Source organism: Gymnoscopelus microlampas (assembly GCF_963454915.1).
Source record: "Gymnoscopelus microlampas genome assembly, chromosome: 19".
In the NCBI taxonomy this organism is placed as follows: Eukaryota; Metazoa; Chordata; class Actinopteri; order Myctophiformes; family Myctophidae; genus Gymnoscopelus; species Gymnoscopelus microlampas.
The window spans coordinates 26,033,478-26,047,317 of NC_139956.1; the positions used below are offsets into that span (position 1 = coordinate 26,033,478).

Sequence of the window (13,840 nt, forward strand, 5' to 3'; positions counted from 1 at the left end):
TTTCTCCATATATTGATTAAAATGATTGATTATAATGAGAGAATTGTGGATTATATTCTTTCCAAAAGAAAGGGTTAGCAAGGGTTTAATAAAATAATAGAGACAATAGACATCGTCCTTTTTACAAAAAAGTTAACACATCACATCATCAATTTTATCATCACATGAGAACCACTATTGTAATGTTTTAGATGTATCTAAAATGTGGGTCAAAATATTGTCTTTTCACTTCTGCCACTGTGTGGCATTATATGGTATTACAGTTAATCTAAAATAAAATGAAAAATCGGAGTCAGAGAATCATTGAAATTTCTCTTAAGCTTTTATTAATAGTTAATTTCGTTTTGTCTTTTTAATGATGTTCATTGCATTACACAGAGAAATTAGCCACACAAGTACATTTGATTGTATTCTCTTTATCCTTAACTCTTTTTTTTTTGTTTGTTAATATTATTATTATTCTCCCTTTTCAGAGCTAAAGCTAAAAAATGTACACAAAAACTATTACACAGTTGACTAACTTGTGAGCACACCGGGACGGTAAACTAACACTTCACAGAGATAAAAAATAAATGTTTTACAAAAAAGAAAACAAAACAGAGGAAATTAAGTATCATTGAATTTTTTAAAAAAAAAGAAAAGCAAATTGGACAAGCATTTACATTCACACAGCCCTGGCCCACTCTCAGGAAAAGAAAGAAAAAAGAAAAAGAAACAAATAATGATCCATTTCCTTTATTTGGCAAATTTTCTAGGCCCCACCCATATTTGGTAGATCTTCCCATCACATAAACATTCTGCTCACCACCGGATTCTCTTCTTGACATCAATGAACCAGGTGCATGAGAAACCACAAATATCATGAGCTGCCCTCGTCATTTGAAGAGACAGCTATGGCTCAAACACTAGCATGATGGGAAAGGCCCAGGGGCTTGCAATTAACATCCATCCTGGGTGGCTGGTGGCTGCAGTGTGGTACAGAGTGGTCAGCCACCATCTACGTGCACCTGATCCATCCATTTGTAACACATCTTAAATAGTGAACATGGTTTATATTCATCCAAGTGCCAGTCTATTCGGAGCCAACATCCAAGGCTCTTGCAGCTTATACCGTACTTCCCCACATTGCCATCAACAACATTGCAGCATCACGCACTAGTACAAGGAAGGGGTTAGGGAAAGGAGCACTAGAGAGGACGGGAAAGAAATGTGCAACCTCAGAATGACTAAAAGGAAATGACAAAATAAAGCTAAGAGAAAAAGAGAGAAGAAATTAATGACTAGATGTATTGGGTGCACCAAAACAAGAGACTGTGTGCAGACAGGTGAAACACGCATGAAGGTAGATTGGGCCCTTTCACATGTATGGTCAGTCCGCTGGTTACATATTACACGGCAGTGTTAAGCTTTGCTATTGCAATTTTAGTCACAACAATGATTTCTGCAGGACGCTTCATTGAAAGACTGATATGGTTATAAGTTTGGAAATTTAGTAGATAGCGCTTGGACCGTCATATCTTAAAAATAACACCCCTTTTAGGAAAAAAGCTTTTTGGCAGTAAAAATGCTTATTGTGCCTGTAGTTCCAGATTTGGAAATTCAAGATATAGACCTTGGTTGTTCCCTATTCACTCTCAGAAATAAAATGGTGCAGTGGTTTACCTCTAGTAAACAACACTGCACTTACACAACAACTGGTAATACTGCGCTCAGAAAAGTCCATGGGCTATTGGATGTGACGGCAAAACCACATGGAGAATTTAACACAACTTTCCCTGTATTAGACACAGTACCCTCGAGGGTCCAGCTAAAAAATAAACAGGGCCGTGATTACCATAATGCTAAGCCTCTTTTTACGAGAGTGATGGCAGTGAAGGGGCTGGTTCATTGTCAGGTCATATCAAGGCCAAGGGGTCAAGTGATTTTGACAAAATCATTACTACATGTTCTCATCACTGTGATGGAGCCCTAAATGTACCCTCTGTTTCTCTGTCTCTCTCATGGGTTATTTGTGCTTACAGGGCAAAAAAGCTTCCAAATTATCAAACCACACCCAAACACACACGCAAACCAACATGCAGCACTTGCACGCAACACAATTCTCTTGATCCAGTTCACTTGAATATCACTTGTTGGAGCGGAGTGGAGCATGTGTGCTCAAGTATAGTATGCTCGCTGAGATTGTTAGGCGGTGATCATGCAAGTGCAAGGCTTGTAGATTTACAAGATAAACATCTGTCTGAGCCTGGAGCTAGCGCTCCAATATCCATACTAGCATTCTGCTTAGTACAATGGTAAGGATTGGCAAACGCACACTACGCATGGAAGCACTAATGGCTGTTTAACAAATGTTACATTTAGGGTGCTAGTTTGCAAAGATGCACTTTGCGACCAGTCTTAAACATCCTAAGTCTCATCAACGCTTGTTGCCCATGAACCTTCAGATTTACAAAGCATGCTCAACGAGCGTACACACACATACCACCCCACACACACACACACCCACGCCAAACACACACATGCACAACTCCTCGGTAGAATATAAAAGAAAAATGTCCTAGTCGATATTTCACATGGGCTGATACCAGGCGTGCAGTCTTTCCACACACTCAAAATTAACATAATACCCCCCACTTAGACAGGGCCAATGGAAGACATGAACAATGAACAGCAACAGCAAGGTGGAAGTAGTCAGCACCATATGGCTGTCATTTCACCAGCTTCGGTCCCTTGCTGAGGCAGGTTACAATTATGAAAACAAAATTCAAATCCAAAAGAAATACAAATAATAAAAAAAGAACACAAGAAGTAGATTGAAAGTAGTTTGACAAACACACATTGTTATAAGTACCTCTGCTATAGTATTTTTTTTTAATCTACTGTATGTCAAACTCACTCATTTCATGAAGCGAAGATTGTTATGTACTTTTTTCCTACTGTATAACATTATCGTCATTATCATTAGCTTCAATGTCGTCATCATCATCATCATCATCGTTGACATTGTTATCGGAATTATTACTATTGGTTAACACAAGGGGCGTGGTCTATACAGGCCCTGCCACTTCTCTAGATTAAAGGGCTCTATTGGCTGACAGTACACTCCAGTAGAAGGGGGGAGGGGGAGAGAGGACTGGTCACCACCCTTTTCCTCATCCCCCTACTCTTTTTTACCTGGATTCACTCTCTTTTTGTTTTACTCTAAAGAATTTCATCTCTTTCATTCAGTGTAGCACATCTCTGTCTATTCACTCTTCCTTTGTTAAGGAGATGAATAGGACGGACGTGTTTAGTGTGAAGTGTGTAAAGATATTGGAGTTAATCTCTCAGATCTACTGGTCTCACATCCTCTACATATCTTCACCCCATTACTCTCTCTGTCTCCCTCACCACGACCATCTCGCTCACTCTCTCTTTGTCTCGGTCTCCAGTCTATTCTGCTCTTTTGAAGGGAATGACGGTTTAATGACGTTGAGCGACTAGCGAGTAATCCCCTCCGTCTCGTTTTCTGGCATTACTGTCGTCCTCCATCTTTCCCTTTACTTTATTCTCTCTTCTCGCCTCCCTCTCTCTCCCTCCCTCTCTCCCTCTCTCTGTGCAGGTGTCTCTTCAGCAGGACACCTCCATGGTTTGGGAGGGGCTGGGCGGCATCTGTCCGCCCTGCGAGCCCTGGGACAGCGTGCGGGAGCGAGAGCGGGACCCGTCCATGGATACCGAGGAGGACAGGGAGGTGGTGCGTGAACGCGACAACCGGGTCATGCAGGACGAAGCCACTGTGAATGAGAGACAAAGACAAACCTGTTGTCATTCTTTGCAAACACAAAAAAACAAGTGTCAGGAATGTTTGCACTTCACGTCATGTTAAATTATGCCTTGGTTGGCTACATGCATGCCATTGCATGCTTGCTTAAATTATGTTAAAAGCGCGCCCGTTTTGCCTCCAGTCCCTCTGATTGGGTCATACTGAATGTATATAAATAGGTGTTTTCATTGTGAGTTTTGTTTCCAGAGCGACTATGTCATTAGCACTTGAAAAAAGAAGAAGTTAAAAATGTAAACTTAACTTTTCTCAAGTGTTACACTCAGCCAAAAATGTTCTGTGGGTTTTACTGAAGCTTCCCATTTAGTTTAAACTTGGGGAAAAAACCTATACGTTATGAAAAGTAATCTTAAAAAATCTTTAGCAGATTTACTCTTTTCTTTAACACACATACACACACACTTTTTTTTATAGACTCCAGAGCTGCATTCTCTTAAAGATAATTATGATTAGCGTTACTATTAAATGGTCACGAGGGAAAAGATTAAAGTCGTCATGTTTCTGCTGAAAACGATGTGTAATTTGCGGTGAAGTTCATGTTTTATAATACATTTCAATATTTTGAAGATACTGTACTACTATACGATACCTCATTACTCAGATCATTACAATCTAATTTCCCATGTGTGCTCATTAGTGCAAAGGAAGACGTTAACGGAGGGAACATCATTTATGTTGCCATTACAGCAAACAGCGCACCAAATTGCTAACTGAATAATGGTGAGATTTACGGTTCTGACAAGCATCTTCTGCCTCTCTCCTCTGCCTCCATTAAGAGTTTCCGTCATGCGTGTATCCTGTTTTGTCCAGCATGTGATCAATCTGCATCAATCTGAGGTGAACTTACTGTATCCCATGCCCTGGATGAAATACTTGAAAGCCTCGGTCAGTTTAGCAGGCTGCAGACAGAGAAATGAGAGGACATTAATGATATTGTGCTGTAGTGTTAACAGTGTTATGAGGCTTAAAGGAGTAGTTCACCCAAAGAATGACGTATTTTCTATCAATTACACTACACAAGATTTCTTTGTCGCATTCATGAGCCAATAATTTGATGACCGGGTCATCGGTTAGTAGGAGACTCAGTAGGACCCTACCTAGGAAATGAGTGGCTTAGGAATGCGACAAAAACACTGAGATGCATCCGCTACAGCCACAGCCGCTTCAAAAACGCCTTGACAAAACAGCGCACCGGGTAAAACAACACAGAGTGCCTGTAGCGGAGTGTGCCTGCATGCATAACCGTGTTGTGTGATCAATTAATAAATCATGGCTAATTGAATGATTAAAGTCTTGGGTGTAGTATCTAACTTTCGTCTGCAATTGCCATTGTCCCACAAACCCCGCATATCTACTGGCATCAAAACAGGAAGGAGAGGTGTGACTCCGTGCCTTGCGCTGAAAAGTTGAGAAGTTTTTAAAACTTTTATCCGTCTCTAAAAAACGCATTAAAAAAATGCAATGTGCTGTACAAGAGAGGAGCGCATGCCAGGTGTACCATAGGGAAACAATGGTTCGTGATCTGGTAACAAGTTTCTAGCGACACGTTCCAGTGTGATCGCCCCCTTATGTAAGCTAGGCTTTGTGATCTATTCAATGTCATTACCTGGGACAGCTGAGGAAGGCCACCAGCGTCTGCCATCTGTGGAGGGGGAAGAGAAGAGGTGGTTGAAAAAAAATCACAAAACTAACTGTGTGGGTCCATTAATGTTGGGGCGGTGGCAGACAGCTATGTCGGTTGGCAGACAGAGAGAGAAAAAGAGACAGGCAGACAGACAGACAGACAGACAGACAGACAGACAGACAGACAGACAGACCTATGGGCGGGTAGGTAGGTAGGTAGGTAGGTGACCATGTAGGTCAGAACATGTGGACTGACTGTCAGTCCACACTGTGATCAGATCGGATTTGTGTATGATACATCACATTGCTGACCTATCTGCATTGGTTGCTGTGGTATAGGTGTGAGTAATGCTTAAACTTATACTCTGTCTACAAAGTATAAATCAGGCTTCAGTGCCCAGACTGAGACAGATCGTTTGAAATCATATTTGAATAGCATTTTAAACCACACAGGAATGTAATTCAAATCTGATTTGCAAAAAAAATGCTTCAATGTGTTTTTGGGCCGTTCAGACTTGAAAAAAAAAGATCTAATCTAATCTTGATAAAGATATGCCCAAAATCTGATTTGGGCTGCCAGCCTGACATGGAAAATAAATTAGATTATATTAGATTAGATTTCCTTTATTATCCACTAGGGGAAATCGTTTTGCTCGGGTCAATACATACATTGAAGACAAGACATTAGCACACCAATTCCATTTCATCCAGACTTACTTTCAGGAAGGAGGTTGTCGTTGGGTCTAGTTTGCTGTTGCATTCCACCTGGTGGACACATAAGGAAAGACAGCCATCACATATTGTATCAAAACTTAACACAGCAACCCTTCTGTTTCTCATAGACCTCTTTGTATTAACTCCGCACCTGCTTGGAGGCCCAGTTTGGGTGGGGGATGCTTTGACTGCCAAATACACGAGGAACCGAGAAGTAGGCAGCGTGTCACATTAAACTAAACCTTTCACCGGGTGCAGCATCTGCTCCAAATGAAAAAGCAGCACCCTCAGAGGCTGCAGCACCAGGGCATCATCACAGTCAATCATCTACACCAGTGGGTTTCAAATGTTTTGTGCTTAAGCCACACCAAAGACAATAGCCGATCTACAAGCTCACACCACATTGGGAGCTTCTAGATCAGCTACTGTCGCTATTTTAGAAAAATCGTGAAAATAAAATGAAGCTATTCAAATTAAAGATTTTGTTTATAGTGACATGCTCAAAATCGTGATGCCTGGTTAAAAGTGCTTATATATATTCTTTTAGGGTTCTCTGTATAAAAGGGACACAGGCAGACAGGTACAACGGGTACCCTCTGACAACAAGGTACAAGGGGAAATGCATAACTGGGTGGGTGGCATGCATTCCCAATTTGCATCGTTCCAGATTTGCATCGTTCCCGAGTAGATCGGTACCAAACGGGCACCGGTATATAGGTGCAACAATATGCGCTTGTCACAAAATCTCAAAGCACACCTGGACTTCTGTCATGGCACACCCGTGTGCCTCAGCACACTGTCTGACAACCTCTGGTCTTCTCACACAGTGCTTCTATGCATCCCTGAAACACGTAATATGCTCAGACAACTACCAGGAGTCATACACATTGGCTACGTTTACATGGACAGGTTTATTCCACTTCAATTCGGAATGAATGCTCATTCAGAATAGAAATGCTCATGTAAACGCATCGGTATGGCCATACCGGTCTGATCCGAATGAAATTTCATTCGGGTTTGAAGGGCTGGTATATACCGATAGAATCGGGCTACATTGCCCATGTAAACGCACTGGTATCAGACTGGTATACATTTGTTCTTTTGCGCATGTATCATTGGCTAGCGCGGTGCCCCCCAACCTGGCCCGAAGCACTCTGCGCATGACCAGAGTTCTATTCCGAATGAATGCTTTGCTCATGTAAACGATTGAGGAACAGGAATACTTTTATTCAGGTGCCATGTAAACAGTTGGGTATACATTTCTATTCGGAATGAGTTCATTCTGAATGAATAAATATTTTGCATGTAAACGCACCCAGTGTGTTGCTGTAACCGTCTTATGATATGGATTTTATGATTTTATTTTATTGATGCTGTACAGTACTACTATTAACTGTTAACGCATGATAACTGCAAACTTATGATTTTTATGTTTTAAACTATTGTAGTGATGTAGTGTGATGTGGGAAACATACAGCAGCTTCTTCATATGGTGCTTGATCGCCGACCACCAACATTACTGGACACCTGAGGAGGACAATCAGTGAGAGAGAGGGATTGTAAGAAGGATTGCAAAAGGAGAGAGAGAGTGATAGGGTGAGAGAGATGGAGCGACAGAAAGACAGACAGACAGACAGACAGACAGACAGACAGACAGACAGACAGACAGACAGACAGACAGACAGACAGACAGACATGGTGAGAGGGGAAGTCATTAGAACATAAAACAATTCAGACTGCATGAAAATCAATATTTGATTATGAAATTCTATTATGGGCACTTACTTGAAGGAATTGCGGTCAAAGGTCAAGTCTCTGCGACTGGAGAAAGAGAAACAATGTGTCTGTGAGTAATTAGTATCGATAATTGATACTGTAGCGTAGATGATAGGAGAGAGTGTGTGTGTGTGTCTGTTGAGACATGTGAGTGAGAGACTATGGAAAATCATTATGAGTCATGGGTTTTGTGTGTGTGTGTGTGTGTGTGTGTGTGTGTGTGTGTGTGTGTGTGTGTGTGTGTGTGTGTGTGTGTGTGTGTGTGTGTGTGTGTGTGTGTGTGTACCTGTTGTAACTCTTCCATAAGAGGTCTATGTTAGACAGGTTGGGGGATTTGTTTATCCGCTCTCTGTGAGACTGCAGTAGCTCTGTATTTGCAGACAGCTCCTCCTACGAGAGAGAAACACAAGGTCAAATATACATATTATTATTATTATTATTATATACAGTATGTATTATTTGTTTAGGCTAGCTTAGATACAATTTATCTCTGTATGTAGGCATGTGTGTGTGCGTGCGTGCGTGCGTGCGTAAAATTAATACAATCTTAGATACTTTGGAACATATCAGCACACTCGTTGATTTACATTTTGAATAAGTTTCCAACTTCGGATTTTAGCGCACGCTACATCATATACAGTAAACCATATAGAACGCCCATGTCACACTGGTTGCTTTCCATAGTGATGTACTGAAAATGGTTGATGTCATACCTGGCTGAAAAGATGGCTCAGGAGCTGTTCTGTCAGGCCGGACGTCACCGAGCTAAGCTGAGGAGAGGGAGAGAGAGAGGGGCAGGTAGAGAGTAAAAAAGCAAAAGGGAGCAAGTAAAGAGAGAGACAGAGAGAGAGGAGAGACAATGAATGTAAATTAAATAAGTCAAGTAATCACATACAGTAATCAATATTCTGCAAGACTGACCGCCAACATGATTCCACAATTGAATATCCACTTTTAAACTACAACTGATGGAGTGCTCTCATTAGGACTAACGAAATACACATTTCTGGGTAGGCTAATTGCTAATGTACTATCAACTGCTGTGAGGTTTGTTGATAGACGTACAGTATGGCATCAAAGACAAAGACAGAGAGAATGAGAGACGTAGCGTAAAGTGAAAGAGAGAGTGAAGAGTGAAGAAAGAAGAGAAAGTAAAGAAAAAACAAACAGTATGGGGAGAAAGAAAGTATAGGAAGAAAAAAAAGGAAAGTATATTAAGATTGAAAGTAAATAAACTATAATTCCACTTCCTCCTTGTCACATGCTGGTGTGGCCATACAATGACTCAACAAGGACTGACTGTAACAAGACTGATATACACAAGAGGGGTGATTACAATCAGATACAGCTGGGGCAAACAGAAACAGAACCAATAATACTAGACCAGGGAACAAAATGCATAGAAATACAAAACCAAGAAACTACAATCAATGACAGTACCCGCCGACCCTGCTGTGGCAGGAAACAGAGCAGTGTTGCCAAGTCTGTGACTTTGGGCTTGTTTTTCTGTAAAGCCGCTTGTAAATATTGGTAAGTTTAAAAAATGTAGTTGGTTATTTGAGCATGCTTTCTAATGTTGTTTAACCCAGTGGTTCTCAAATATTATCATATCAAGAACTTTATTTTTTTTGTAAGGACCTCCATACAAGATTTGTGTTGGTATTCTCAAATAGCCAGTGTCATTTATTTAGGTTTGAAGTGTTTAAGAAAGAGAGAGACAAAATAAACCTTCTGAGCAGCCCAGTCCATCCATCCCCGGGCGTTGTTGTCAATGTTGACCAGAACCAGACCCTCCACTGAGTCTTGATTAGCCAACTGAGGGAGGGAGGGAGGGGGGGGAGAGAGAGAGAGAGAGAGAGAGAGAGAGAGAGAGAGAGAGAGAGAGAGAGAGAGAGAGAGAGAGAAAGAAAATTTGATGTGTTTAGTGGACTAGCCATTTGTATTTTCAGATGGAATCTTCATATGGCAATGGCAATATAATGGTAAAATAAGTAATATTGCTATTTTATAGTAATACTGGATGGTATGAATATTAGAGGGGGAAAAAGACAAATATAACACTCAAATAATTAATAATGTGAGTTTTATACAGAATTAATAATTCCAAAAATGCTCTCACATTAGTTCAAATGATGTTGAAAATGAACATCATATTGTCACCCTCGACAGCTAAGATTGAATTACATTTTTCTTATTAAAGTGCTAGGCCTAACACTGAAACAGCAAAACAGAGACCTTGGAGCATTTCATAAATAATAGCGGCTTGTATTTTTGGTCCAGAAATTAAAAGCGTGGCACTCACTGTGAACCTGGATAGGATGTACGCCCCAGCACCAACGCCCACTCCAATTACTGTACGGAAACTGACAAGAGGTGGACACTAAATTAGTAACACCACACACATACACACACACGTTTGTAGTACTATACTTGTGAGGACATCAACGCTTTGTCCTCAGCCATTTTATGAATGTCATTTAAAAAATATATATATTTTGCCATTTTTAACCGTAAGTCTAAAGCCGAAAAACAGCAGATCCCTGCGACGCGTTGTGAGCTTATAGATCGGCTGTTTTTCGGTGCATGACACTGGCGCGCAACTAAGTATAAATCATGTTTAATTCTAATTCTAATCCCTAAACCTAACCTCTAAGACACCTAAATGTCTAATCCTGACCTGAATGTTTTTCTAATAGTAAACGTATCTCTAAAAAAAAATGTTTAACTATAAAACAACCATTTGTCTTGTGAGGACCAAAAAACGGTCCTCACAATGTATATTTCTTCAAATTCTACTATACTTGGTTCTCACAAGTATAGCAATACACACACACACACACACACACACACACACACACACACACACACACACACACACACACACACACACACACACACACACACACACACACACACACACACACACACACACACACACACACACACACACACACACACACACACACACACACAGTCAAAAGCTACTACTTTCCATTGGTAAAATATTTATTTTTACCAAAGTTTATTTTAAAAAAAAACACCAAAAGACGTAACCACTTTCAACCTGCCGTCTCTATTAATGGGCATGTCGTTATAGTTGATACTTTTCAACCATTTAAAAAAAAATCAAAAGCAGGGAAAATAGCTGATCTACCAGCTCACAACTTGCCGCACCGCAATGCGTTGTGAGCTTGTAGATCGCCAAATTTGCCTTCCTTTTGCATAACACTGTCATACCACAAACTATTAAATAGGGCATTTATGGAAAAAGAATATGGAGATTGGATATGGAGGTTTCTGCTCGACAGTAACTATATATTACTTCAAAATATGGACATGCCCAACTCCAGCCCAAACCACCCGCGTTAGGCAACAGCTGACATCAGCACAAATCACTGTTGTATACTGTAGGCAACACATATCGTTGCTGTCGGGCAGAAACCTCTTATCTCCATATTCTAACTTTGTGTTTTTTCGTAAATTACAGCATCACACAAGTATCAAAAGTAGCAGATCCACAAGCTCGAAACGCGGAGCGAAGCGACACGCTTTGAGCTTGTAGATCTGCTACTTTTGAATTTGAATTCTGAAAAGTAACAGTTTTGGACATATGAGGTTTCCACCCGACAGAGACGATATACTGTATATATGTGTGCGTGTGTCAAAATAAATGCAGTTGACTCACTTGAAAAACTGCAGGACAGCAGGGATCATTTCTGCGATGGTTTCCATAGAGGGATACAGGTAGCTGGAACAGGAATTTTAACACATTGACTGCCAGTCGCGTAGACCTACGCGAACCTATTTAAAGCCGCCACGTGTCAGTCGCGCAGACCTACGCGAAGTGGTGTTTTTTTCTTTTTTTCGAAAAAAAGTTCACATTGCACTTTTTTCAATTTTCGATACGGCACATTTCATTGTAGCACCACCGGAAACGGAATTATCCGGAATCCGGTTTTGCCGATCCCGTCGGCCTCCGTTCTAATGACGAAACTGAAACGCCATTTTCTCTTTGTAGTTTTTCTCCTCGCTGATCACTGTTTAACATAAACCGTTCTAACTACAACATGGCGATTCCGTTTGACACGTGGTTTTCACTGGTCGAAGCAGTCACATCTCCGCGATGTTTACTAACAGTTTAGAGCTCAATCTTAAGGATTTTAACGAGGTCTATGGCGACATGAAAAAAACAAAAAAACAACAATAAAACGCTGGCACTGGTAAGTACATTATGAGATTAACCTCTGGCATGGAATGTGTTAATATACATAGATGAACTTTTTTATATTTCTTTAATTTAAAAAAAATGATATACCGTATATACAAATAAATACATTCATACATACAAACAGTGTACATATTGTAATGTACATTTTGTAATTTATCTATTTACATTCTGTGATGACATCCAATATATCCTCATCTAGAAAATGTCACACACACACACGCACGCACGCACACACACAGCCTCACAGCGCATACCCTGCAGGATAAGCAGCAGCCCCATCCTCCTGTCCAGGAGCATCAATGTGAACCAGAGTGAAGTTTTTCACTATCTCCTGCATCTCTTCAAACTTAAACAGAGGAGAGAAGCAGCTCTTACCTGACAGAAGAGAGAGAGGGAAAGGAGGGGGCGGGGTGGGAGAGAGAGAGAGGCGCAATTATAGCAGATGCTCTTATCCAGAGAGTGATGGAGCGGGGGTGGGGAGGAGAGAGATACACAGTAAGACAGTGTCAAACATAGAGAGAGACAATTAAGATACATAATTTAGATTAGACTGAGAAACAAACAGAGAGCAATACACACACAGTAATAGTTAGTATCAAACAGGGAGAGTGAGAGAGAGAGAAAGAGAAAGAGAGAGGGAGAGAGAGAGGGAGAAAGAGAGAGAAAAAGAGAGAGGGGGAGAGACAAAGAGAAACATACAGAGAGAGGTGACAAATGGAAGGATTCAGAAAAAACATCATAAAAGTGTTGACACCACGAGCCGCCAGAACAGCTGGCTAGAACAGCCCCCGTGCACACTCTGTAAACGTTAAGCGATTTGGTCAGTTATGCACATGTATATTTAAATGGAAGTGTCTATTTAATGTTTCATGATTACTGACTGTTCAGGCCCACATCGTGGCAAGTTAGGATGGCAGGTCTGCGAGTGTTGGCTGTGCCGTGGAGCGTCACATGAAGCACACCGTGGGGAGTCTCAATATCATGCTCCTGAAAGGCACCAAACATAGAGATCAGTATGTGATCGCGCGCGCACGCACGCACGCACGCACGCACGCACGCACGCACGCACACACACACACACACACACACACACACACACACACACACACACACACACACACACACACACACACACACACACACACACACACACACACACACACACACACACACACACACACACACACACACACACACACACACACACACACACACACACACACACACACACACACACACACACACACACACACACACACACACCACTCAGCACACATTTGAACATCTGTCTTACCTGCCCTTGGTCCAGAAGTATTCTGGCTACCAGTTCTGCCTCCTGCACAGAGAGGGAGAGAAAAAACTAATTTAGCAAGCAGCAGGTGTTCTGACCTCGTTATCTATCAAGCACTGCGAAAGGAAAGGATGTATCAAAAACACTATTTTTAAGGTGACACTGAGTTAGTTAATGTGGGTCATGACGCTGATTTGTCACCCGTACCTTTGTGGTGGGCGTACTGCAATCATGTGAGAAAGAAAACCCTAAGCCCACACGTCTTAATTCACCGTTGAAAAGCAGGGGTATGACTCATGTCTTTGTCGCACTCATTAACACCCACAGGGTAGGACAGGCTGCACTTCAGAGCTTTATAGCCCGTCTCTTTGGAACAAATTACCGTATG

At 41.3% G+C, this 13,840-nt stretch overlaps 1 protein-coding gene across 1 annotated transcript in view; it reads right to left on the minus strand.

Annotated features, from left to right (window-relative positions):
* Positions 1-299: 299 nt before the first annotated feature.
* The window catches only part of ndrg2 (NDRG family member 2), a 43,634-nt gene continuing 30,093 nt past the window's right edge, over positions 300-13,840 (minus strand). The window contains exons 3-16 of the mRNA XM_084042691.1: positions 13,456-13,497; positions 13,043-13,148; positions 12,416-12,536; positions 11,619-11,681; positions 10,236-10,296; positions 9,662-9,748; positions 8,647-8,703; positions 8,220-8,323; positions 7,943-7,978; positions 7,633-7,684; positions 6,161-6,208; positions 5,427-5,462; positions 4,668-4,719; positions 300-3,773 (exon numbers count right to left, since the gene is read on the minus strand). Coding sequence (XP_083898817.1) covers positions 3,610-3,773; positions 4,668-4,719; positions 5,427-5,462; positions 6,161-6,208; positions 7,633-7,684; positions 7,943-7,978; positions 8,220-8,323; positions 8,647-8,703; positions 9,662-9,748; positions 10,236-10,296; positions 11,619-11,681; positions 12,416-12,536; positions 13,043-13,148; positions 13,456-13,497 — 1,029 coding nt within the window. The 3' untranslated portion in view covers positions 300-3,609. The remainder of the gene's footprint in view (positions 3,774-4,667; positions 4,720-5,426; positions 5,463-6,160; positions 6,209-7,632; positions 7,685-7,942; positions 7,979-8,219; positions 8,324-8,646; positions 8,704-9,661; positions 9,749-10,235; positions 10,297-11,618; positions 11,682-12,415; positions 12,537-13,042; positions 13,149-13,455; positions 13,498-13,840) is intronic.